At 39.2% G+C, this 27,269-nt stretch overlaps 2 protein-coding genes across 2 annotated transcripts in view; one reads left to right on the top strand and one right to left on the bottom strand.

Annotated features, from left to right (window-relative positions):
- Positions 1-14,761, bottom strand: part of LOC139693944 (uncharacterized) — a 108,936-nt gene extending 94,175 nt beyond the window's left edge. The window contains exon 1 of the mRNA XM_071592294.1: positions 14,562-14,761. Within this exon, the coding sequence (XP_071448395.1) occupies positions 14,562-14,593 (32 nt within the window). The 5' untranslated portion in view covers positions 14,594-14,761. The remainder of the gene's footprint in view (positions 1-14,561) is intronic.
- Positions 14,762-15,271: 510 nt separating this feature from the next.
- The window catches only part of Kdm3 (Lysine demethylase 3), a 515,476-nt gene continuing 503,478 nt past the window's right edge, over positions 15,272-27,269 (top strand). Inside the window, exon 1 of the mRNA XM_071592514.1 lies at positions 15,272-15,427. Within this exon, the coding sequence (XP_071448615.1) occupies positions 15,272-15,427 (156 nt within the window). The remainder of the gene's footprint in view (positions 15,428-27,269) is intronic.

Raw genomic sequence — 27,269 nt, 5'->3', positions numbered from 1 at the left:
AAAATATACCTTCGAAGTATAGTCCAAAGTAGACAAACAACCGAAAATGACCATGTTGTTGGGCAAATTCATACATTCACATCAATCACCATTGTGTTAAAATAGTAAATTATTTCACCATAAATGGTCACGTTTTAATCAATTGATTGCTGGACTAAGTATGTCGAAGTCGGAAATATTTTACCGCAAATTGAGAATTTTCAACACCTAGCAGACTTTTAAAAATCTAATTCCGTGAATATTAAATCTGGATAACAAAATATGGCATGTGAAATCGAACACTGTCGATGTATTTTCCGAATGATATATCGCCGTTCATACACACACGATAATTTCACTGCCAGCTTAGTCCATAACCACTGACCAGAGGTGTGCCGGATTAATAACCGGGAGATGCCTCTCGATACGCACAATAACAAGTAAAATGTGTCATTGTCTGGGTTCCAAGCGTTTCGCTAACCCGCAGGCTGCTCATGGAATAGAACTGACTTCCTTTACCTGTATTAATACATTTAGTTCCTCGAAGTAAAGGCAATTGCAGATTCATGGCTTGAGAAATGGAATGTTCGAGCCTTAGTAATACCTTAGGCAACTCAAAAAACTTCATCAGAATATATGTATTATACACGGTAATCAGAATATTCTTAAGACTTTCTCACGTACCCCTATCATACCAATAACCCCTTTTCACGTCAGTTAACAGGTTACACTAAGAGCAGAAAATACAATTTTTGAGTCAAGCATAAAGAGACGCGCTTTAATTTTTAGGGAGGAAAAGTAAATACTTCCGCTACGCCCATTTCTTGTAAGAGTAAGAAATGAATCTTATGCAAAAGAAACTACAATATATTTCTTAAAGTAAAAGCATTGATGATAAAGTTTAGAAAAACTCCTTATCTTGGTAACTGAAAAATCTTTGGCGTAAGAATAAAGGAGGCATATAAGAACCGTCAAAATATCACAGCAACTAGGCTGGAAATCACTCAGGGAGCGAAGGTCAAATTACTGAGTGAAGCTCTTGCATAAATCGGAAGGTCTCTTTAGCAGAGATGTTAAAAATGTGTTATTACCCCCATCGTAATACTGTAGGAGAGATCATGCAAAATAAAATTAAGAGAGATGAAATGTAGAACAGATAGATTTCAGATGTCATTTTTTCCACGAACGATAGGGGATCATAATAACATTGTTCGACCGCGGTAGGGTCATGTTCGGGTAAAATTATTTGGTGTGTATTCACCCCATGACACACACCCTGGCAGCGGCTTGCAGGGTATATTTGAATAAATAAGAGAAATTACAATAGACAGAAGAGTTGCAGAGGAAAGGGCAAAATGGAGGACTCTAAGGAAAGGAACAAGATGGATTACGATCTTGAGACGCAATTGCTACCTTACATTTAGTAAATAAATTAAAGATAAACGTCGGAGAGGCTACCGGGGCACCAGACAGGAAAGAAGGGAGGGCTACAGTCGGCCAACCTTACCATTAAAACGTCGATATAACAAATTCCAAGAAACTGCGGGAGATGCCGCAACAGTAACTTTTAACGGAGCCATCCGCTTATTGTGCATTACAGTGCAACAATTTCAGGGTATAATATTAAATCGCCTTAACCGAGATTCGAACTCGGATCCCTCAATGTCCGGACGAGTGCTTTAGCCTGTTAAGCTATCGACGCGCCCTCTATATGATCGATATAATAACTTCAGAGGTAGTGAACATACTTCTCGCCCTTAAGATTCTGGCTGGACATCAGCAGTTTAATAATTCCCAAATAAGCAGCATGGTATGAGTCCCAGTGGAATTCTGATTCATATGGACGTGCACAGGCATTGGACAACTTTTTCCGCCAATGGAAGGAGACACTTGACATTCTATGCTTTCTATTAGGATTACGATTAACAATCAAAATGTCGCTTAAGACTGCAGCAAAAAACGATAAATATTAAAGCAAGCACTGAATTAATTACAGATGCCCTCGGGTTGAAAAATGTCCTTTCCTTTCGATGGCACAAATAAGCACTGTGGTTCTCATTCGGGCCGGGATAAACCATTATACTGCCCTGTAAATGGATGCTCTGGAGGAATGGTTATCATGGTTATTATGTTACTCTGAATCTGTAAATGCTGGTATGATTTTTTCAACTATGTAACTCTTTTAACGTATGCGTCGTTGGAAATTCTACGCAAAATAGCATTCAAAACTCCTAAACTGGAGTTTTTCATCAGTATACCCATCGAATAAACCAAAATTTATCCAAGGGCGATTGTAAAAAATAACCCGGAAACCCTTAAGAAAAATAATTTAAAAAATACGGATGAATTCGATGCAGCTTCCATTGCTGCGACATTAAAGGTATCCGTTGTATATAAATCAAATCGTCAAGTACGCAGGGAAACGCGGATTGAAAAGAAAAGCATCCAAATGACCGGAGGAAGTGACGACGGATACTCCAAACGACCGGGCACCGGCTGGGACAAATCCAAGAATAATGGAACAGGATGGCATCATGTTACGGCCACCCCCGACCCGTTGAGAATTATACCTCGACATGAGAGGATCAACGCCCTCCTTTCCCTTGAATCGGATTGGAACAGGGAATCCACGATCCTCCGGTACCCTCCCAAGTGGGGAGTGCTAAGGATTCAAGGGGGAAGGGAGACGAGTGCTAAATAAAGCAATGTCAAAATAGAAACCAAGATAGAATGGACGGGATGGGAGTGGAATTCTAGTTAGAACGGCCACCGAATGCTCCGCCGACTAGTCAGACCTCGACACGAGAAAACAATTACGGTTCACAAAAAACTAAAGCAAAGCTCGGAAACTGAACTTGGCGTGATTACGTTTCGACGACTTGACTTTCACCGAACGATGACGACCAGCTGATTCACGTGTGGTTAGTATTCATTGCCTTGGCTTTCTGATTTTACTGAACCGCATGCCCTTCGCTGCTCCTTACCTGGCCATTGTATGCAATGGCTTGTGAGTCAGCCTTCTTCCTTCCTCTCACTAAACTCAGCCACTGGCTCTCGTGAAGATTTAATTCATTTATTCGCGGGATCTTTCCCCCCCCGAGCACTAGTGATTTATTTCCATGCGATTCAACTCCCCTTCACATGTATGCCTCGGACAAGGGTCAAAAGATACAAACTAAATATACGACAGAAGATAACTCCTGTCCGAAAAATAGGACACATTATAACCACATACTATTTTTCCCATGCATGATTTTTTTAATACTCATATTCCCGCCCGGATATTCCTGAACACTGTTCGAAAGAGGACATGCCCATGAAAAACCAAACGTTTTACAATCAACCCTAACATGAGCACCCAGTTCTATGGCCACCGATCGACAATTACTTTTCGAACATGCCCTTATTATCAACAATTATATCGACATGACTGCGCCGGCATGCCTCTCAATTTTGTTTTTAACACTTTAACCGTCCACGCATGACCAATGAGGTACCGAAGGCTTAAAATGCCGAATAGAACCAATAGGAGAATTTAAATGGCCATACATTAAATTAATGACACCAAAGCATTCAGTAGGACACGGGAAGCAAATCATATTTTTAGTTTAACTTATTTGTTTTTTATAACAGAAGTGTTTCATTCAGATAAAAATTGGCGTCAGGTATCGACTTGAGAGAAGATAATTTGAATAATTTTCCCGCCCCAGCCTAATTTTCCTCACTGATTAAACTCTTACAACTTTTGAGATGGCAATCTCATTGCAATTCGTTCTCGAAAAAAATAAAATTGCTATTTGACATTGAATAATTATTTAAAAAGATATGCAACAATACAAAAGGAAGAAGAAATTTGCCAAGTCTACTTATTTCAGTAAATGAACAGACATAAAATAAAAACATTTAAATCCATAGATACTCGAGTGACATTTAACAGATACCCCCGAAGCGATTTGGCTCTCGCTCCAACGGCTATCACCCGTTCAAATTGAGACTTGAAAGGCTATCGAAGGAAGGGAGATGGCAACCCAGCACACAGCAAAGACAACAGCGGACTCAACCCCGAGACTTTTCGAAGAATAAAAAAACCCGGCCGCCCACTATTCAAATTGCACGAGGACACCGTCGGTTAACGCTTAAGCTTTCTTACCGAGAATTTTCTGCGTGGGGGGACTTCTCCTCGGCATACCTTCCATTCATTCACCTCGTCTACTTGAAGAGGCGTAAGGTAACTTACTAAAACCATTACGACCGAATCATCAAGTCCCAAGTGTGCATATTGATTCTCAAATGAATGTTCAGTGCTATTAAGTCAATAATTGATACAACAACAGCTCACCAATCCCCTTAATTTTACAGAATTTTTCTGATATAAGAAAGAATTATAGCCTCTACTGTAGTGCTCAACGGCAAGACTGGGTGCAGGATCCCATTTCATTCATGATGACTTTTGAATCCGACTTCTGAACAAAATGTTACGGCGCTTTTTTGGAAAGTAGATCCACGGGAACCTCTTAATTCAATGACAGCAAAAATTAAGAAAATGTTAAGGTCAGCACATGTCTTCCTCAGTCACTGAGCTATCCATAGCGTTAAAAATTAATGAGTGTAAGTTAATATCAGGGTATATGTTAACATTTATACGTGAACATTTAAATTCTTCATGAAAAAAGTGTCTAAGAAAATCTATCACAAATGTACTTTTCCAATGCACATTGTATTATTAATACCAGAAAGAACTAAGTGCAACCCCTACCACTGGCTAACTAGTTTAGAAAATTCTTTGACATGGTTCTGTATCAACGAAATAACTCCCAGGGAAGAAAGAATATTCTTCCGCATATCCCCATATAATTATGGATACTATGTGTCATTTCACCAAGGTTCTTGAACAATCTTCTGAATTCGCCCATCGTTTGAGACAGAAATTAAGCTGATACCTAAAAAATGAAGGGTAATTAGTGCAATTATCCAATTGCGTATCATGTTTTGTCACTTGAATCAACCGATGGATGGCGCGATTCCGGATAAAGTTGAACTGAAATAGCTTTGAAATTACAGGTTTCACGAAAATTCCCCAGAACCAGAAGTCGTAGAGAACAGCATTTTAGGCACACCGCTATCCACAAATATCACTCACTATCCGATGACAAAGGAAAACATACTTCTTACAAGAGGAATGAATCAAAACATTTTCTGCGTTAGCTTCAGGAAGGGAATGGAATATTAAAGTCGCAGAAATTGTAGAGCAATGCCATCAAATAATTTTAGTTGTGACCGAAAAATCGAGATACGATGTATTTTGTGTAATGCAACGTCTTACTCGCGACGGATCTTTTTGAAAAATGTAACTAACTGTTTTAGCATATGATAAAAATGTTAAGAATTGAAATTTTCTTTTTTTTAATTAATATTTTTTGAGTTGCGGAGCCCGGAAAATCACGTTCACACACACATACTGAAGGCATGGAAATATCAACGGTAAAAGGCTCAAAACGTGATTATGGGGCCACTAAACGCTGATTTCCATTAATTCGAAGCCGATTTTTCATTGACACAAATCAACCATCTCATGAAATTCCAGAGGAAAAACGAATTTCCTCATTTCGTATTTCATTTGGGGCCATAGTATTATATTCATATAGGAGGGCAGAAACTAATGCAAACCCTTTAAATCCATGCATTTCATATAATGGTTAGTCTGCACAACTTAGCACATGGAAATCGATCCCCGGTTGTAAACATGGATTACATTATGATAATAATCATTTATAATCATAGAAGAAAACCTTGAAAAATATTCAACCGAACGAGCAAAATGAATCTTAACGACGCACCAGATTGAGCAAATTAGACAACATTACTTAAACAGGACTCGAACCCGAATAGCAAACAATAATGGGGCGAGATGTAACAATTGTTTCACTAAAACTTCCAACATTGATTACTCCTAAAAACATTTGTTGTCTCAGGCGTAACTTTATGGAATTTGCATAACATATTGAAATGTAAAGAAATAATTTGACTTTGTATTTCCACACACTTTATTTTAAAAACACGACCCAGGTTTCGACGTTGAACATCATCATCAGGTGGTCCTCATAGAAGCACGCTGGCTATATATACTTTCTGATCATGGAAGGGGGTTGGTCAGAGAAGGAGGTTGGAGGGGTAAAAAGGTTAGAATGCGGCTGGGAAGAAAAGAGAATTACATTTTTGACTTTGAAGAGTGGTAGGTCAAGGAGTGGGGAGTGGGAGGGACCTTTTTCTTCAAAATGAATAATTTTTGTCACTAAGTCACTGTTGTGGTCACTTTCGATGACGTGCTTTGCAAAGAGGGATGTTATGTTCTTATTTTTTACACATGTTTGGTGTTCTTTAATCCTTTCTTTAAATTTCCATCCTGTTTGCCCAATATACTTTGTGCTACAATCTGAGCACTTTAACTCATACACTCCACTCCTCTCGTTTTTGGGGACTTTGTCTTTAGTGTGAGAGGTCAGGTTCTTAAGGCATGAACCACCGTAAAAGGCACATTTAATTTTTTTTAGGAAAACTTTTAATTACTTTTTGAGAAATAGTCCCAAGATATAGTATTCTCCGCCAATTGGCAGTGGGATCTTTTTAATGTTCGGGGTTGTAAATGTGGCTTAAGGCTATTTTTGTAAGTTTATTTATTAGATCTTCTGAATAACCATTGTTTACTGCTAACGTTTTAATTTCATTAAGTTCCTTATTTACATTGAATTTTGACATAGGGATAGCGGTTAAACGGTGGATCATTGCATGAAATGTCGAAAGCTTTTGTGTGAAGCAATGCCTTGAAGAGGAATTAATTAATTGGTCTGTATACATTTCTTTCCTAAAAATGGAATACTGTAACCCGTCTTTGTCTTTAGAAATGGATAGGTCGAGGAAATTCAGGGAACCTTTTTCCTCTTTTACAAACGTGAATTGTACATTAGAATTGATAGAATTTAGATGGGCTAGAAACTAATCTAGTTGCCTATCAGGACCTGTCCACACACAGAAGACATCGTCTACATGTCTTAGCCAATAAAATACATTATTAATGAGAGGGTGAGCTGAGGAGAACAAAACTTTTTCAAAATTGTCCACATAAATACCGGCCAGGAGTGGGGACAAGGGCGAGCCCATGGCTAAACCATTGGGTTGTTGGAAATATGTGCCATTAAAAATGAAATAATTTTGGGAAACACACGTCCTAAGTAATACACAAAGTTCACTAATAACTGGCACTGGGATGGATTTCCGGATGAGGATGTCTTCGGCAAGGTTCACCGCTTCCATGGGTGGCACGTTGGTGAAAAGGTTGCGTACATCGAAGGAAACAAGCATGCACTTTTTCGGGATGATCTTTTTCATAAGTTTGTTGACAAGGTCCAAGGAATTCACTACACCATATTCCGTGGAAAATTTGGATACCTCACTGAAGAGTACATTAAGCCTTTTCGCTAGTATGTGGTTGGGAGCTGGTATTTGATACTACAGGTCTGATCGGAATCCCATTTTTGTGAACTTTAGGTAGCCCGAAAAACCGTGGTGCTGAGGGATTCATTTGCACTAGTTTCAACATTTCAATTCTGTCAAAACAATTAATAAACAATTTCTAATATTGCGTAAAAATACTGGACGAAAATGGACGTAGTCATACAAAAATCAACCCTTTGCTGAATTCCTTTTATCGTCCAAAAAATGAAATTATAAAACACTTTTAGAGTATCAGTTCCGGCCAATGTACGCAATAATTACGTTCCGGAGAACGGTTCCAGACCTATAATTTACTGAAACAACATTATTTCATGCTCTTGAGCACTCCTTTTCCCGTAAAAGATCAAAATTCCTTTCATTGCATATACATAATGTTCGAGCCGCATCTAGTAGTATCGTTTCTCGTCTAAACTTAAACAGAAACGTAGTAATTTTCCAAGCTCCAACCGATCGCGATTAATATAACGTTACTGTTTTTTGGCAAACGGCATTATTGACCAAAATATCCTAACCAAACCTAATGAGCGAAATAATATGGATTAATACACGTTCTTGCCACCATCCAAGAACTCAATTCCTGATACCCTTATTTAATATCCCAATAGCTATTATTTCATCAGAATCCAATTAATGATATAAACAGGCGAAATCACGACGAAATTCTCAACCATACGTAAAACACGGAGAAAGAGATAGTTGTTTGTGGAACTTTGTTGATAGAACTTTGTTGGTGAAAAAATCATGCAAAAATAATCAATGGGAATCGGGATACTACAGGTACCCAGCAAGAGCTGATCGTCAAGGAATGAGCAAGCCACTTGAAACCAATTCTAACCAATACCAATGACTTTCTCTGAATGCAATAGCGGGAGTCAATATGGGTGGTGAAAGATACGTACTCCCCTCAGGCTATTTCATTTCCATTCCGATTGGACAAGAGACAAGAATGAAGTCAAGTCGTACCGATTTGGCCCGACGGGTCGTGTGTATAACCCCCTACCCCCAATCCTGCCCCCAAACCTGGCATCCGTGGCCGAGATGACCCTTGGAGGAAACGTACATTTCAATCCGTGTTCGGAAGGAGTGGAGGGAGACAGGGAAAAAATAAGCATTGGGGTCCGTCGCGGAATTTCACCCGTTTCTACGCAGTTTCCCCTCCTGCCTCATTTGACAACTAAGACATTATGCGACCATTAAGCGCTGCAAGTTCATTGGATAATTTCCCAGACGATGCTTCAAACCTCACCTAATCCATTTTCAAAGTGATGAGAAACAAAACAAAATTACACAATGATCCAATGTACTGATTGTGAGACAAATTGCCAGTTCGGACAATCATGTGTAACCAGCCATCAGAAGGGGCAGAAAATCTTTGAGTCCAAAATACTGAATCGCTCTTTTTTTACTTAAAAAATAAGAACTGTTGATTGTCGGTCAGATATGCAAATATTTTCAATCATCACTCTTGGCTATCATACCGTGCCCCACAAGCAGACGAACGAAAAATAATCATAAAAAGATACACACAGGCAGTGCCCTCATAATATCACCGTGCATGATGAACCAATCATTGAATATATGCACAAATTTAATTTTTATACCTAACATATTGTGTCGAAGGAGAGGGATGGAGCGGTCCGCGAAATCAGACGAGGCGGCAATGACAGCGTGGGTACCTCTAGGCGTACAAGGGCCGAAAGTACAAAAGAATTAAATATTGAAAATATAATACCACTGCAGGGTATATTTTGAACACTACTTAAGGGAGCAAAAACAAGTTTCTAACACGACGGAGTGCCTTCGTGCTGAACTTGGCCCTATGCTCAATGACTCAACTTGAATTAAAGTTTGACCCGCTGGGTCAGATCCCATTAATAAATTTAAATACGAAGAAAAATTCAAAGAGCAAATCCAAATCATTGTTTCTTCCAACAAAAGTGAAGAAAATTGGGCCAAACCTCGAGGAATTGGGGGATCGTCGAAAATTTTTAACGATTTTTATGGAGCGGAGGGAAACTATGAAATCATGAAAACTCAAACTAAGTGAGGCTTGCCCTGGCCTGCCAGCTCTTTCTGGACGACTGGAATTCTTGGCCAGCTCGGCTACCGCACAGGAGGAAAATAATTTTTGCTCGGAATTTGCATGGAAAGCAAAGGCGAGACGCGAAGCAATTATTCGGCGGGGTTCTAACAAGAGGTACACCGGGTGAGATAAACGTTGGCCTTACTTGCTCAGGGCTTCATATTGGGCTTACTTAAGTGCTAAGGTACCTTTCGCCTGAATCAACTCTTCGGAAGAAAAACCTTGTGGAAAAGGAAGGTGAAACATTCCTCCGGTGAACTTCGGGCAGAAGTTTCTCCGGCAACCCCACCGCTGCTGCTGGAGCTGCAAATTACCGCTCGAATGGGTTATGCACAATCTGAGCGTTTCCCCTCCCTCGTGCGCACTTACGCTTAATTGTCTGCTTTCACTCGCGATATTATCTGAAACAATTATTCGTTTCGTCCATTTTAACAATCGCCAGAAGACCGCAGGGCGTCAATTGGATCGCGGGCCCTTCCTGTAGACCCAGCGAAACAAATACTGCCATGTAATAATGGTTCCTTCATGTGTCAGGACACGAAGGAGAGGGCAGTTCAATGACGACGCTGACAATAGCGTCGAGTCGCCCTGGTGGACAATCTATGAGAACGAAATACTAAGTAGACCTCTTCTACTTAAAATTAGGACTATGTACTTTAAATACATCTGACATATGTCTCAGACTTACGAAATTATTGAAAATGCGCAATACCAAAACGTTCCAAAAGTTCAATTGTAAGAAGCACTCCCAGGAAGTATTCAATAAATTCACGGGGAATCAATGTCATGAGACAACACACATCCAGTGTTGTACTCATTGGTATGGTATATAGCGAGTTTATGTTACAGGGTTTAAAATTAATTCACAAATATTCTGTACTTGCTCAGAATACGTATAGTACGGGATGGTTCAAGTGGTAATTCACAATTCCACACCCGTGGTGTACATACACTGCTGGAAGTTCCGTTGATGTGGTTTACCGACGTGGAGCGAAGTGAGAGGATTGTGTGGAAATGCACGGGGAGCAAAATAATGTTGCATTATAAACACGGAAGTCACTAATACAAGTAAATGCATTACCGATAGCATCGACAAAAGATCAGGGGATCAAAGGGCCAAAAAAATTAAGGCGTGGTGAAATTCTGGGACACGGGAAAAAATAAGTAAAACGCCCTTTCCCGTATGCAGAGATACAGAATCTACCGCAAAATATGTATATTCCTACAAATTGAGGACCTCACTAAATTACAATATCAATAATCTTCATGAAACACTACCCGAAGCACCAGTGCATTACGCTCCCGAGCGAATCGTTTGTAGCCAGGCTCGGGTAAACAAAGTTTTGCCATATGGTTTTCACCAGTCGCCAGATGATTAAACAAAAACGCTTTCACGTGGTAATGAATATACATTATTAAAGAATGGCAAAAATCGCAAATCCCACATTTACATTTCCAACCTATTGCAAATTTCCAAAGTGTGCTCTAGTTCACTTTATGGCAGAAGCGATCCAACGGTGTTGGGAGACATGGGAGCTAGAATTACATTGGAAGGAACTTGTTTCGATGAATTTTGGGAGGGAGGAAGAGTTTACATTATTGGTATTCTAGCAGTTACATTAGGCTCATAGATTCGGTAAAATATTTGGGTGTTACGACAACTAAAGACACGTCCTGGGGAAACACATTCGTGAAATTTGCTGATTAGCAAATTAAAAGTTGCGATTCACTAGAAGGATACTTCAGAAATATAATGAGATGCTTTAAGAGCTTTACGTCAGTTAGGCCCCACCTCGAGTAAGCTACGAGTGTATGAGATCCTCACGAGGTATGTTTAGTTTTAGAACTATATCGAATGGAGCGTAGAGCAGCTAGGTTTTTGAAAAATTGTAATGAACAACGTAAGGATCTGGTCTGTTATCACCCCCTACCACACACCCTGGTGATGGTTTGCATGATACTATTATCATAAGTACAATTCTACCGGTTAACGTAGGTTTCGGATGGACAAAAACTGCCAAATAATTCTCTTGCCTTTCCTAACAAAACACACCCCAAAATCCTACTTCACCAGCCCCTCTTCATCTCCGTGCACTTACTTCCTCACTATATTGTCCAACATCGCAATCCTATTCCTGCCCTCTCCTCGTTATAATTCCAAATAGTGTCACCCCACCATTTTAAGAATTAGGCCGGGAGTCACCATTTCACCGTAAGTTGAGATACAGGTTAAATATCCTCTGTAAATTTGAGGCAGGTCAGCAATCCGAGGATGTAAATGAAATATTACAGGCCTATGTAACCCCTATTACCATTAACACGTCTTACTATGTATATATCAATCAATCAATTCAGGGAGATATATATTAGAACGGATACATTTAAAATTTAGTTTTTCCTCGTGCGATTAAAGATCAAAACAGATATGATCCCATGCGTGACGAGGTTCATCAGTACTGGTATAGTATATATTTTGCAATTATCATGCACGCAACTTAAATACACCCATTTTTATATCATTGTTCCCTCTTAATTTGAATTTTGTGCTGTTATTAATTATTTTTGCATGTACGTGGCTTCTTTCGAGGTGACTGTTCGATTGCATGTAGTAACTATCATCTGTTCCATGCAGGTGTAATGATTATGGAGACCTAACATCCCCCGCCCTTGGGGGGGCTTGAGGGATATAATGCAGATGTAGATTGATAGTAAATTGTTGGTGAACTTGTGAAGTCTAAAAAAACAACTAAAATAACCTCACGGTTAATAAGGTGGATTATATGTAAAAATGTGAAATAAAAAGGGAATACACAACAATTTCTAGCCGTGATTTCTTATTACAATTATTTCAAAATTATTGTAAAAATAAAATACGCCAAAACATATAATTAATCACATAATCACCACAGTCGCATATATAAGTCGGTAATCGAAGGAAGTCTGGCACTCCACTAGTAGGTTTCACAGGCTAGTATGTGTTTAACCAATGACATTAAAACTGATAGTGAAACTCATGGAACATGAGAATCTTGAATAAAGCTAAAATTCTAAGTATTCAGACCCTAATTTTGTTTTCTTTTAAATGATTACCAAATCAAGATTTTTAATCTTCAGACTGGCAGTGGTTAAGTGCTGGCATGTTAAGAGTAGAATGGTTTTGAGCAACAACATGGAAACAAAAGAAATCTTATTTTAAACAAGTAAGGACAACTGTTCTGTCACTCACATTTTCATTATTGGACAAAAATATTATTCGTAAATTAAAATGGCAGAAACAAATGTAAGAGTACCATCAATAGAACAAGGAACCTATGGCATATTTTTGGAAATTTTGAAGATTCCCATTGAATTTCCAAGAGTCAGTATGTATTCATTCTCAAACTAGCAGAACATGATAGACAGAATATTTGATTCTATTAGGAAACAAAAGTTAAGACAATATATAGCCTACAACCAACATTCTTAAGTTCGGTCAAAATAAATCTAATTAACACCAACTCTATTGTAATGTATTTAAATGTGCCTTTTTTTTAAATTGCCTTTTCTTCTTTGGCTGTTCACCATAACACAATTCATACAGTATCGAGCATCTCCCAAAGAAAACCCGCGCCTGCGCACTTTAAAAGCTACACTTTCTACTCACCCGAAACTAGTTGACGTACATTATCGCTCTTTATTGATAAATCCATTATAATTTTAGAAAAACAATTATAACCGTGACGCTACTGAGTCCAAGTTCATAGCATAATAAAATCTACACTTCCAACCACATGGACAATGTAAGTATGGCTCGGAATAATTACAACTGTTAATTTTCCCAAGTAAATTTCTTACACTTTCACGAAAGAAACCGCCGAAGCAGGATAAAAATATATTTCAGGCCACCATTGTTAATATTTAACTACGAATTGAAATTAAGGATCTAACTCATTCATATACGATGTTCTCATCATGAAGGGAGCAGCATTAAAATAAAGTACATCTTTCTCACTCAAAAAGTTATAGAAAGAAAGCAATGATGTTCTCGATAATTCAATATGCAAGGAAACTGGGGTATGTTAATTGCAGTCCACACCTCGTTAAGGTGCAAATGGAATCAAAGATCGATCGAAGTTCTTTCAATTAATTTCGAACCTGTTTGTGAATGTCGTATCGTTGGAAACAAATAATAAAAATTTAAGTCCAGAGTAATGCAATTCCGAAGTGATTTCCGTGCAAACAAGTATCAACATGTCCCCCCTGGTGAATTTACTGGTAACATGATCCAATTACCATGTTATCTATGCATTGCCATTAGTCGTACTTCGCAAACCCAGGAGTGGTGAAGTCAGACAAATATTCTTTAAAACTTACGAGAGATTATGAATACTGTTTTCATTTGAAAACTGCACTGGTTTACGGAAAATAGATCACCAAACGAAATAACAAGAATGCGAGAATTATAAACAATATACTAAACATAGTATCAGGTACATATTTCTCATTATAACTATTATCACCCGTTTCATTTTGATACAGACAACCACGAAGTATGCAGAGAGGTATTCCGGTAATTGTACTTGGGATAACGAACAGATAACTCGCTGTAACAGAATACAACTGCCGAAAGATAATTTAACATTAGACATTTACAAAGCGACAAATGGCCCTTCCGTAAAAAGAACTAGAAAATCCATCAAAATATCCACTTAAAATACAATAAGACCAATTTTAAGTAACATGAACGGCTTGACCTTCATATGTGGGGATTCCTGAGTAACGGCCAGCTAGCATTTGAATCGATATCAGCTGGTACAACATGGTATCATAGCCTATATATCCAGGTCAATACGCTTTTACTTATTCCATTCCATTTGTTATGAACACCATATTTCAAATTCTCCGCTTATATTATTCGGGAAATTCAAATTCGCAGAAAGCCGTAGCCAGGGAAACAAATTGAATAACCGTTAAATTTAAATTGGGCAGGTAATAGAAAGGTACTCACATCACTAATCTGGAAACAATCGAAGATATCATTCTTGTTCAAAGAAGCCAGCCAGATATTAGTCCACAAGGAGCACTAAACACGTTACTGATAATCACACGGCGTCGTTCCGATAACTGGTACTGTACCCAACTGCCATTTTGCTATGTGACGTACTTTTGTTTTGATCACATGGTTACGAACTATCTAGCAGAAGTTGTCTTCCGAAACTGCGGAAGGATATTATGAATCCAGTCTGTAACCCGATTGGTGGATGGATATAATTCCAAAGAAACTTAGAAGAGAATAGAAACTCAAAACCTTACACTCTGCTACCATCTGCATTTCTGAAACGCCGCCGGTACAAGATTCTCAGCTTCCTCAAAACACTTTTAAAAAGAGCAAAAAGCTTTCCTATAATTCTTATTTTAAATTATAATATTAAACTAGAATTTTATTTGGAAATATTGATACACAGTCGAAAAAACAAAGAAAAATAAAAGCCGATGTCCAGAAATGGTTGAGGTCTGGCGGTTTCTCATAGAGGGCAGCTAATGAAAGGCGATGGTGCTGCCACCACCTAGGAACTATTGCAACGTTCTGCTGCTCTCAAACGATTTTGTGAGTATCCTTGCGCGGAATTGGAAAGATGTTGTGTTGTTGATCTTTTCCTGGAAAACGTTTGACGTTTGTGGTGTTTGTGAATTGAGTATGTGTTTCTAGTGTATATAATGGCATATAAGTGTAGAGAAGAAATAGTTGGTAAACGTTTTTTGTCTGTGAGTGGATTTACAAAGCTAAAATTAGGAAAAATAAACGAATGGGGATGGCGGGCGGGAGTGATAAGAGCTGCAAGTCATAAGGACAACAAGCATCCAGATCTTCAGGTAAGATTTTTAAGTCCTCTATCACTTATAATATCCCTCGAGTACGCATCTTTCTACGACTTCCATCCTTTGCCTCATTGTCCCGTCCAGGAATCCGTAGTAGTTTGTGCGCGGGGAATGACGTAACTGCTAGTAACCCATGTGTATCAGCTGACCAAGAGCAGGCTCTGCTTGTCGAGCCCTTTAAACCTTTTGAGGCATTAAGAGGGCTGCGGAAGTGGACCTCGATTAACTCTATTTTTCGTCTTTTCTATGTTTAATCTTTGTCCGAATGTAGGTATTCAAGCATTTCTGTGGTAGCCTTCGGAGAGTGATTACTGGCTATGGATATTTGCGGTTTGATGATCGTAGTATGAAAATCTTTTTTACAAATTAAAGCATTTTATTTATTTCCCTCGATGGTAATATCTCATAATTAAAGAGAGAATTAAATCCTAAATGTATATGTGTGTTTTTCAACAGTCAGATTAGCCTCTGCATCAATAGATAACTTAGCTCTTGGTCCGTATTACATGATTTATTAGCAGTTATATTTAGCGCGAACGCGTGTACATGCGTAGTAAGATCCTTACGACAGATTTTAACGCATCTTTTCTTCAGGTGAATAGTGATTTCGTAATTATGATTTCCAATTCGTGTGACAGTTGATGCAACCTTCAAGTATGATTTTGTTGGTGTCTGCTGCAACTTGAATCGTAGTTGGAGATGCAGAAATTTCATTTAGAGCGTGCACTATGTTTGACTGGGATAATTTGGTTTTCAACTTAATTTTTACTTCAGCCGAATTTTTAAGTCGATTTTTTCATCTGCAAGGCAAGGTTGTAGACATCGAAATGCCTGTTTGTGCATGACCACAGTTTTGCTTCTCCTGAAAAATTATGTTCACTGAAATGGGTTTATTTTGTTTTGAAGGTAGTACAACTATTAGGTGAACCTTTTGAATTGCATTTTGTGTTTCTCTTCACCCGTAGTCAACCTCGTGTTCAATTCAACAAACTTTGTTGCATTTACAGTTAATCGGATGAAGCGAAAATAATGTCTTGGGTTATGGTTCAATGATATCTAATGTTTTACATAGTTATTCCCAAAATATTCTTCTTTTGGGAAACGCAAGGTGTGCATAGGGCACGTCTGAGTATTGTTGTAATCGGATCTATTAAGATCATTGACCTAACATCCGTATGAACCACGATCGCTGTAAGCAAGTGTTTAGAGAGAGATTTTAAACTGCTACTGCTATTACTTTTTACTTGGTTGTCTACATTTTTTCCTAATCGCATTATTTTATCTACGTACTTATTCATTTAAGTTGGCCAGTTTATGTGAGTGCACCAGCCCATCTTTTCGTATTGGTGACTTCCATTCAAGAACTTTCAGGTCCGAGTTTGTCCTTGCATTGGTTGTTTTTGTATGATTTATTTTTGGCATGAATGAAATTGGAGAAGAGATTGACTAATTCTGCTCTCCGGAGTAAGTGTGAGTTCTGGACCACATACGTTCGCATGAAGAAAAAGTGATTTTTCTCCCGCATTTCCCTTCGAATCTTGCTTAAACCTCTATGCTCTCTGCGCCATACCCATCATCTCGTTTCTGACTGAATTCTTTCTCTCTGGTGTAAATTTTTGGATATCAATTTTAACCTTTTTTGGTGATAGTTTTTTAGGCATTCGGTAACTCCGATACAGGGACGAGCCAGGCACGTAGTTGGGGATTCTGGGCTGTTCGAAGAACTGCCATGGGTAGTGCATGTTGTATAATCGTATTTGCGAGGAACATAAAATGTTGAATTTTGTGACAGACAAAATGACTCTACTGTAAGATTTCTGGTTCCATGTAATTGCTTTGAATTATGAGCCAAATTTTTTATCACATACACACCTACAGTATTTTAACTACCCTAAAATACTATTAATGTTTTGGGGTCAGGCTGGAGCCGCAGGCACCCTAGTTCCTGGCATTATTATGATGGTGCATATGTTCTCCTTTCACTATTAATGCCTTCTCTCCTTTTTGGTATAGCCTCGATACGAGAAATCCCTTACCTCAACGAAAAAAAATTTCCGTTAATCTTCCTGGTACAGAACGACATTGTGACGCATTCAGTTACATTCCTGACTTTCATACGCGCGCCCTGGTGTCTCACGTTGGCACGCAGTGAATCCGTTGTGTGCTAGATTCTTTGTCCTGATTCATTTCACAGTGATGAAGGCGAATAAAAAATATTGTTGCAACGAGGTGTTCATCTCAATAATAAAATGTTGTGCATGAAAAAATTCATGTTTCACACTGTATTTGCTCTCCAGCGATTTTGAGATTTCTTTCCGTCTGGTAACATTTGCCGTTAAGCCTGGATATCCTCTTTCTTCCTCTATTTCCTATTCCTATCCTCTATTTGGGTATGTGGGAACTAAACACGAGGATCGGGATTGCATTCAGAATTTCCTTGATTTTTCTCAGAAATTTAATAAAATGGTAGGTTTAACCGAGGTTTTTTTTAGCCCAATGAAATATACTATTGTGTATTAATTTACCGATTCATTTTCCAACCTGGGATGCAATTTATCAATTTTTTAATTATAATACATATGTTGTATTAATTTTCACTCGATTTTATTTGTACTCGTAATAATATACCTTTTGTCGGATAATTTAATTGGACAGAATACCTATGCGCGAAACGACAAACTTTCATCAAGCTTCCTTTTAAAAATGCGATTGAAGTCGCTGCGTCTGCAGCATAATATTTTATTGCTTAAACATATATAACAGTAAATTTCAATCAGATTTGTATCTCTGAGTTTCCGTAAGATAAGTAGCAATTATGAAAGAAGCCTAGCTGTAATAACAATAGTCGCCTGTACGAAAAGGTGGATGATTATGGCCAGGGAAGCATTCTGAGAAGTAGAAGGTTTCTAGCGTTTTTAACCTCGTAGCCCAACAGTGAGACGTAATTTAAATTTGGTAGTTCTTCATATTTAGCAATGACTAACAGGGGCCAATGCCTTTAGATGCACCAAGTCTATTTTTCGATCTGCCTTGTGGCTTTCTTAAGTTTTGTAATTTCTTGAATATATCCTAGGGTGACAGAGAGGGAGGCCATCGACATTATGGCGGTGTCAATTGTCCCGTTCCCCGGGGGTTGTTGCTTTTGTCCGGTGACCATGTAAGCAGGGGAAACTACTGCCTTTGACCTAGTCCGCCTCTGTTATCGCTTCCCTGGGAAAATGCTAATAGGACGGTGTCTTCCGGTGGTGCGGAAATGGGAGTAAACTGTTTTTTTCTCAAGAAAACTTTGCCCCCCCCCCTTCAAAAAATCTCGATAAAAAAGAACTCTCAAACCCTCCAACTCCCTCTCAACTTGTTTGAAGCGGGGTATATCGGGTATTTTGGTGTCAGGTGGATCCCTCGTCGAATTGCATCCGGGGTAACTAACTGCATTCCTCCGCCCCGCCTGCCTGACCCGTTGGAATGAGGAAAGGTTGGTTTTCTCATCTGTGAGCAGTTGCGTGGTAGATTGATCGTAGTTGTAGAATGCCTTATAATCTTGGGATTGATTTCTCGTCGGAGGAAGGGGCCGACAATTCCTCGAACCAATGGTCTTCGCAGTATGTCCTACACGGCCGTTGATGGTAATATGTGCTGTAACTCGTAATGGCTCTGTCCCCCTGTTCTCCAAAATTTTTTCTACGTGACTGATGCATATGCGTTAATGAAGAGTGATTTCCGCATATTCTGCATTATCGGCAGTGATATGTCACCCATGAGTTTATCATTTCGTGCAACTCGATTGGAATTGGACTTATTTCGGCGGCGGCCGATTATGCTTACTGATTATCAAAATCATTTTGGGTATCGATTGGGTCATGGCACATCTTGATGGATAAGTCTTTGCGATAGTGTTAATCAAAGTGAAAGGATGGATGTCGCGAATGGTTGAATATTCTAGATCCCGCCAGTTGTCGGCTGCTCTAGAGCAAGATAAAGAGGTTGCAGGTCGACTTGCCTAAATGCGGTTACTATGAAACCGTTTGACCTTAAGACATGGTAATGAGAAAGTCGAAGAGTCCCTTAGTATGATGATCAATGAAGTATTTGGAGGAGTAACGCTTTGATATTTTGAGCTACAAAGGATAGAAATGTTGAAGGATTTGATAGAAGCGGATGAACGTGCAAGTATATCGGGAAGATAGCACGAACAATTAGAAATTAGGAATCCGACCGAGACAGCATTTAGAAATATCTTACAAGTCGTGAAGTATGTGCACAACTTTTCAGGGTCATGCCCAAACCTAACTTCTTGGGGCAGACTGATAATAACATCCTGTTGGCGAAATCATTCTAGTTGCGTTCCTGCCGTCAAACGGCTTCGAGTCCCCATCCATATAAAGTCGAGCGTGCTCATACAATTGGGTGAATATGATATAATGACCCATGCCCCTGTCAGCTTCCTGTGACTCCTACCAATTCACTTTTACTGGTATATAGATCACGTTCAAAGCAGCGTAAAAGTTATCTAATATTTGACGAAGAAATTATCGTAGTTAAGAAAAAAGCGTGTAGTAGGAAAATGTGGACGATATGAATCTTGCTCTCTATCCGGCATGTAATGAAAATGCCATTTGTTAATTTTTTTCTAATTCAACCTTTGTACTCGCGCGTAATATATAAATCCACCCTTTTTTTATTATGACTCTTCTCAGAGAATCGACAGACGTCTGTAACAGCATTCAGATGCACAAATGCGTTATTTCTAGATATCGAAACAATACTATAGCATTTAATTGATACTTTCATTATTTGTTAGGTTATTTGAAGCAGTATCACTATCTACGTACTTAAACATGGTCTACATTGACAGTTGTTAGAACAAAAAACAGTGAACTTTCATTTTAGAATCAACGTTGGAAAATGTCTTGTTAGAAGACTTTTTGAGCTTTGGACGCCTATCCCCTAAGTGCCTCTTCCGATTTTTTTGGTATGTCCTAATTAAGAGACCTGAAGTAAACTTCTTCAACTTCAATGACTATAATTGAAAAGTACTCTTACTTATTTGTTACATCTTACTCATAATTAGTACGGCTTCATTACTTTTAGTTTTTGCAAGACGAGCTGTGAAATGCAACATTCATGATCACGAATAACATCATGAACTTCCAATTTAGTATGGACGATTTGGATTTCCGTCAACTTGGGACACCCCAACACGCTGTGTAATTTTTCGGATGGCATATAACGAACGGCCTTGTATCATCCTGAGAAACCTCAGGCGACTCAGTGAAGGAATCCCTGCCTTACTCTTGATGTTTGCATCCCAAACATTCTGATATGTGGCATTAAAATAACTCCGTGACACCCAGTGCGTTCGCCTATATTTATCATATTCCCTTATTAGAATAATTTTACACACACACATATAGCCACTATATATATGTATGTTGGTCGCGGTAGTCCAGTTGGTAAAGCGTTGGACTACTGACGGGAGGGTCCCTGGTTCCATTCCCGGGCAAGGCACTCTGGGCACCTGCAGCTCCACCCAAGTAGGGTTATTTTTCGGGTACCAGGTCTTCCTGGGAAACCATAACCGGCATTGGGAAATGAACTGATCCCCCTATCCTGATTTGTGAATTTCACACGCCGTCGGGCTTAGGACTGGGTGAATTCTATCATTACCTACCAAACCGACCTTCGGGTTGATTACTGTGATTATGGTTTCTTTTTATATATGTGTGTATATAAAATATTATTTTAATTAAATGCTTGGTGCTGAGTCGCTTCCTGCCACACATCCTAGCGGTTGCTTGCAGAATACCATGTAGATGTAGTTTTGAATTTTTGCAAAGTTTGACGAAATTAGCTAATACGATAATAAGACCAAATTTAGGCACTAAGTAACCGTTAAAATGCACTCTCGTTGAAAAATTTTTTGGTGAAATGGATTCATTTTTGATAATCTAAAGACCAATTCACGTAAGCTTCAGTATTTGGTCAGCCAGTGGCGTGTAGCAATGTCGCGCCTGAACTTATTATGTTGATGCTGAATTTATGCTGTGACTGCTTGACCAGAAAACTACCGCAGGTTTATTCGGAAACTGTGAAAATAGTGTTTCATTGGCGATAGTTTTTCTTTTGAAATCATGTCTCGTCGTCGTGGGTAAATTAATGAATTATGTAAAAGGTGAAAATGTATTATTAAAATTGTAAAAATTTATGGTTGATAAGTAACTGGCAGGTCTAACTATTAGTTTTGCAGGAATCTGTAGATTATCAGTCTTCATATTGGTATTCGGGAACTGTATACCTATGTTTCTGAGCTATAAATTGGAAGTGGTTTCTGCTATTTTATCTATTTTTCTGTCACACCCTTCATCAGCTTATTAAGATGAAAAATGTTAACCAATGAATCGACTCAGCACTCGAAAAATATCCCATGTGATAGCCATATTAGAAATAATCCCGACCGTTCTTAGGGCCACAAGAGGTGTAGATATTTGCATTCTCATTGTCCAATTTACCGTTCAGAATTTAACCTAGTCATTACTTGTTAAATAAGACTATATGCATCTACGAATATCATTTTTCAACGCATGGAAGGAAAAGTAAGTAGCATGTGTAATTATAACCCGTTTCTTAAAAATAGTGGGCAGTTTTTCGTTCCACCGGGATCAGAGAGGGAACTAAAACATGACCAATATAGTATATATTGTTCATGGTATATTCAGTATATAGTTATGAACTGCGGTTAGTCGAAAATCCTTCTAATGGCAAAATTTGAATTAACGGGTAGTATACCGATACCTAGATTTTTTTGCCATGCCTTTCGCTTTGAAGAGCAGGTAATGCACGTGAAATCTTGCTTTAGTTTCAGAATAATATTCTACATCTACATCTACATAATACCCCGCAAGCCGCCGCAAGGGCGTGTGGCGGGGGGTGTTAGGTCACCAACCGTAAAAACGAAAAATACCACATGCAAAAAACAACACGGAAAATTACACCCCAGCAGCGCACACACTCATGCAAAACTCCCTCCATCCAATACTCATGCAAACACATACACCGCAAAACAACAAAAAACTGCACCCCAGGATACAGCACGAAAGCCATCCTAAAACACGCAAGCCAGGACACAACAAGCAAGAATGTGAAACATCACTACCACATGAAAATGCACCACAAAACACTCAACCCCCCAAAGAGACAGTAAAAGGAAGGGAATTCGACCCAACGTTGCAGGTAGCAGGAATTTCCCCCCGCCGGGAGGGAAGAGGGACTGAAAGGGAAACTTAAAAACAGATGAACAGAACACGAATGATATCATGCGGAAAGAATGGGTTATTATAACAAAACACATAAGGTTAGTGGAGGAGCATGCATTTAAGTAGAACTAATTATTTTTTAGACACTGAGGGTGGGAAGTGGAATTTTTACTATCTATAATCCTACAGTTGCTATCCCGTATTGTCCGTGGGAAGAAGGAGTCCTTGAGTCGGCTAGTCCTGGCATCTATTTCCCGAATTTTATATGCATGATCCAAGCGACCAATGTATGTAGGAGTACGAATAATCTGCGAGACCTCGGTGCTGAAACATGCGGATCTGAATTTATTTAATAATTTCAGTCTTGCATTGAATCGTCTCTCTTCTAATGATTCCCACCCCAAATCCATGAGCATTTCCGTAACGCTTTGCGTTTTATCGTAGGAATTTTTTACAAAACGGGCTGCCCGGCGTTGAACCTTCTCAATTTCCCGAATGAGACCTTTTACACTCGGGTCCCACACGCTGCATGCGTATTCTAAATGAGGCCTTACAAGAGCGTGGTAACAACGTTCCTTGACCTTTGAGTCACTTTTGCCGACAATGCGTCTAATGAATCCCAATTTTTTATTTGCTTGACCGCAGACTTTACGTATGTGAGTCCCCCAAGTTAAGTCTTTAGTGAATGTGACACCTAGGTATTTTACCGTATCAACTACTGCTAGGTCACCTCCAGCTAATTTGTAAGCAAATCCCGTTGATCTTTTAAAGAAATTTACCACTGAACATTTATTATAATTTAGAGTCAATCCCCAGTTAGAACACCATTTAGTAATGCAATCTAAATCCTGCGCTAGAATAAAACGATCCTCATCCCCAGATATCTCCCGATAGATCACCGTGTCATCCGCAAACATCCTAATGTTACTTTTCACTTCGCGGTTCAAATCGTTAACAAAAATCAAGAAAAGTAACGGCCCGATCACACTTCCCTGAGGTACCCCCGACGTGACTCGAACGCTGTCGGAACTAGCGCCATCAAGGACTACCCTCTGTTCCCGCTCTGAAAGAAAATCTTTAACCCAACTTATAGCGCCCTTGTTTATACCCGCGACCTTTAATTTATGAATGAGTTTACCATGTGGGACCTTATCAAATGCCTTTTGAAAATCTAAGAAGATGGCATCCACTTGCCTACCTCTCTCACCAATATTCTTTTCGAAGCTTGAAGATGTTACTAATCCAGGTGAATGATGCATGTTGTTCGTCCATTCTAATATTTGAAGATATATTATTTTTTCTTTAGTATTCTTACCTTATAAACAATAGGATATTCTTCTTTGTTATAGGCATGTCACATTATATTGGTTCACAATCAGGCCATTTTCTTCACTTCGGAGTCATCCATGGGCTTACAATATTACTTTAGGATTTCCATTTTATTAATTAGTCGCTCGAATAATGATAAAATAAGCAACTTTTCAATTCGTCCTTTGTTGGAATCAGGAGTTTTGATCGGTGGAAACTGCGCAGTCCCTCTGTTCCGCATTTGGAACACAGTTCTTCGACACTTGCTTACAATTATTCCCCGTCGCTCATTTCCTTGTGATCCACCGTTTTCTCCTTGCGCCATGCCTGAAACAAGGGAGTAGTTTGAGCGGGAAACCCAATACGACGCATGTGGAACATTACGTAATAATACTATTCCGCGTCCAGCCGTGTGAGAGACCGTTATGCGATGCCGTTTTTCACGCATTGCTAGAACCCAAGTTCTCTCTCTTTCGTCTTTTCGTATTCCTCGGTGTGGAGCATGGGAGTTGTTTCCACGAAACGCCGAGACACGGTTCGGTAGGATTCCTCTTTCGTTCGAGAGGAAAAAAGTTGGCGCCCTTCCACGGAATGCTATAATAAGAGGGCGAGTGGGGTTTGGTCGCCCGGGGGTGGGGGTGTGGTGAGGACGGGGGAGGGGAGGGCGAGAGAGAGAGAGAAGGGAGGGCATTTGTTTGGGAGGGGTTGGAGAGGAACTCTTGGGAAGGCTTACGGGAAAAGACGGCCGTTCGGAATGGGTAGGGGGTAGGGCTTTATACGATTCCAGTCGCTGCACGTCTTCCAAAATGCGGATTTAATTATAATCAGGACGGCGTTGTTATGACCCTTTTCTCGACCGTTCTCCGTACCCGAATCACCTTTTTCCTCTCCTTGTTCCCTTATCGATTTCTTCGGTCTCCTCCCTGCTTCGCTTGAAAGCTCGAAATTTAAGGCAATTCGCATAACAAGTGCTCCCGCACACGGAAGGGTGTTGCTTTCTGTGCAGATATCATGCTCGAATCTTGAAGTCCCCGATTTGTTTGATCCTAACAGCCGGGGGCTGTATGTTTACTTGGGCTGGAGTAACAGTTGGCGGTCATTTTGGCTGCCCAGTAGGGGGTCATATCCTCCGATGGATTCAAAAAGGAGGGCACGGTCTGTAAAATTATGGGATGCAAGGCAGTCATGGTTGTATGTCCTGAGTTCATGTCTGATTATTTTTTTTGTACAATGTCCCAATGAATTCTCTGTAAACGTTACGTTTTAAACCCATATCGTTGCCTTACTCTTGCATAGTATTCGTCAAATGACAAAATTCACGTTAATAGGTCAAGAATGCGTATAAAAATGAAGAAACGCACAAGGAGGACGCGGACGTACTAATTGTGTAATTCGTGCACGCAATACCAACATGGAAATATTTGAAAAGAGAACATTTGGAGATTTGAAGTTTATATTTTTCATTGGCCACAATAGGATAGCGATACTTTCGAAAATAAAAAAGTCAAAACTTGCCTTCCTCTATACCCGTGACCTGTTCGCGAAAAAAATTGTGATAGTGCGCTAGGAGTGCCATTTTGTGCGTTTTAGCGACTTTTTATTTAAACGTCTGGTTGATTTCACACTTGAAAAGTTAATTACCACAACCGTTCTGTAAATTGCTAGTCTAAAAATTATTGCATATGTTACTCAGGTCATAGAAGAATCGTCATTTTTGAAAGTGTATTCTGGCAAAGACTTATGCAAAGGTATATTCTCTGGCGAAATGCGTTAACGCCATAATGGTGGTCAAATTTATGTATTTTCCTCATTCTTATGCTTGGATTGTAGATGGTTATCTTTGCTCGAATTAGATATTACTGCTGCTCTACGCAGTAGCGTATAATATTATTTTAAAATATTACTGAAAAGTCTGCAAAGAGTTTTTTGGGGAACATACCTTTGTAGGAATGATAAGAGTGAAGTGATCTGTCAAATCTCAATAGGTACTCTGATACGATGCGATTTATAATTTCCATAGGCCTCCTGGTTGGCCGATTTCAATTTGATGAGAAATGTCGTAATATTTGTAGTTCGTCTCGATGGACAAAGTAGAACATGTGGTTGTTTTACATAAAAGCCATCCGATCCCCCGGAATCTGTTTTTCTGAATAGAAGTATTTAAGTCGATACCAAGTAAACTGGATGTGCAAAGTGTACCAACATTGCTCCCCTCAATATTGATTTACTTGTTAAGCAGTTTAATCAGCGACGTACCGTGAAACATTAAAACATGGTCCTTTAAATCATTCCGAGGGTCTGTTCACGACATTTCATGTCTTTTCGTTCGTGCAAAAACATTCAGGATTCTCCGATCATTGACGGAAAGGTTGATATTACCTTTTCCCTGTAACTTCTTAATTTTGCATATAACATACTCTGGGCGATAATAAAAAATATATGTAAACCCGTAGACTGCGGACTATTTAGTTATTCAGCTAAGACGTGCGCGCGCGTATTTTCGTTTTTGGGACCAATGATTAATGGGGTAAAAATATTCAATGAATTCGAAAACTCAGTTAAACGATTGCATTACGATGCTGTGTATATTCTGGACTGGCGATTCACCCACGCCACAGAATTTGGCTGGAAGGCATACGATACCAACGTCACCATCACATCCCACAGAGAAGTCGGACGTGAGGAGGCCTATGAAGAATGCCAGGTTGAAGCAAGGCTCGAACAATACGGCTTTTAAATGATGATTCTCGGGAGTCTCTTCGTAACTGGGAAAATAGAATTTCACGAAAAATAAATTTTGGGGCTCTGTTGAACACTATGTGAATATATATCGAATGTTGGAGGTAAGGTTGTGCTTTGTGAGAGAGTTAAGGGAATTACGTTGTGCCGTTTTGTAGCCTCTCCTCCATCTCATGCATACGTTAACCGTTAGATTACCAATAATAATGTACCGAAACTTATGTATATCTGATGGAATTTTAATAATAAGGTAGTACCGATATATTTTGTAATACTTGAAATGTGCGGCATACTACCGACATATCATTTCGCATTTCACTCGTTTGGAAAGCACTTTCAGATGGACTAGAGATCATCAAGTTTGCGCGGTAAAAGACGCAGCAGTAAAACACAGAAAAAATATGAAATCAAACATTCTGTACCTACCGTCAATTAAGGTCGGTGAAGAAAATTCTGAAAAGACTATTTGCTAAATTTGTATATTTTCCATTGCCTTTTTCCCCATGATTTAATGTTTAGCGAGGAATGTATAAGGATTT

Source organism: Hetaerina americana, unplaced genomic scaffold (genome assembly GCF_022747635.1).
Source record: "Hetaerina americana unplaced genomic scaffold, ioHetAmer1.1.p SCAF_5, whole genome shotgun sequence".
Lineage (NCBI taxonomy): Eukaryota > Metazoa > Arthropoda > Insecta > Odonata > Calopterygidae > Hetaerina > Hetaerina americana.
This window is presented reverse-complemented; position numbering and strand designations above follow the sequence as displayed.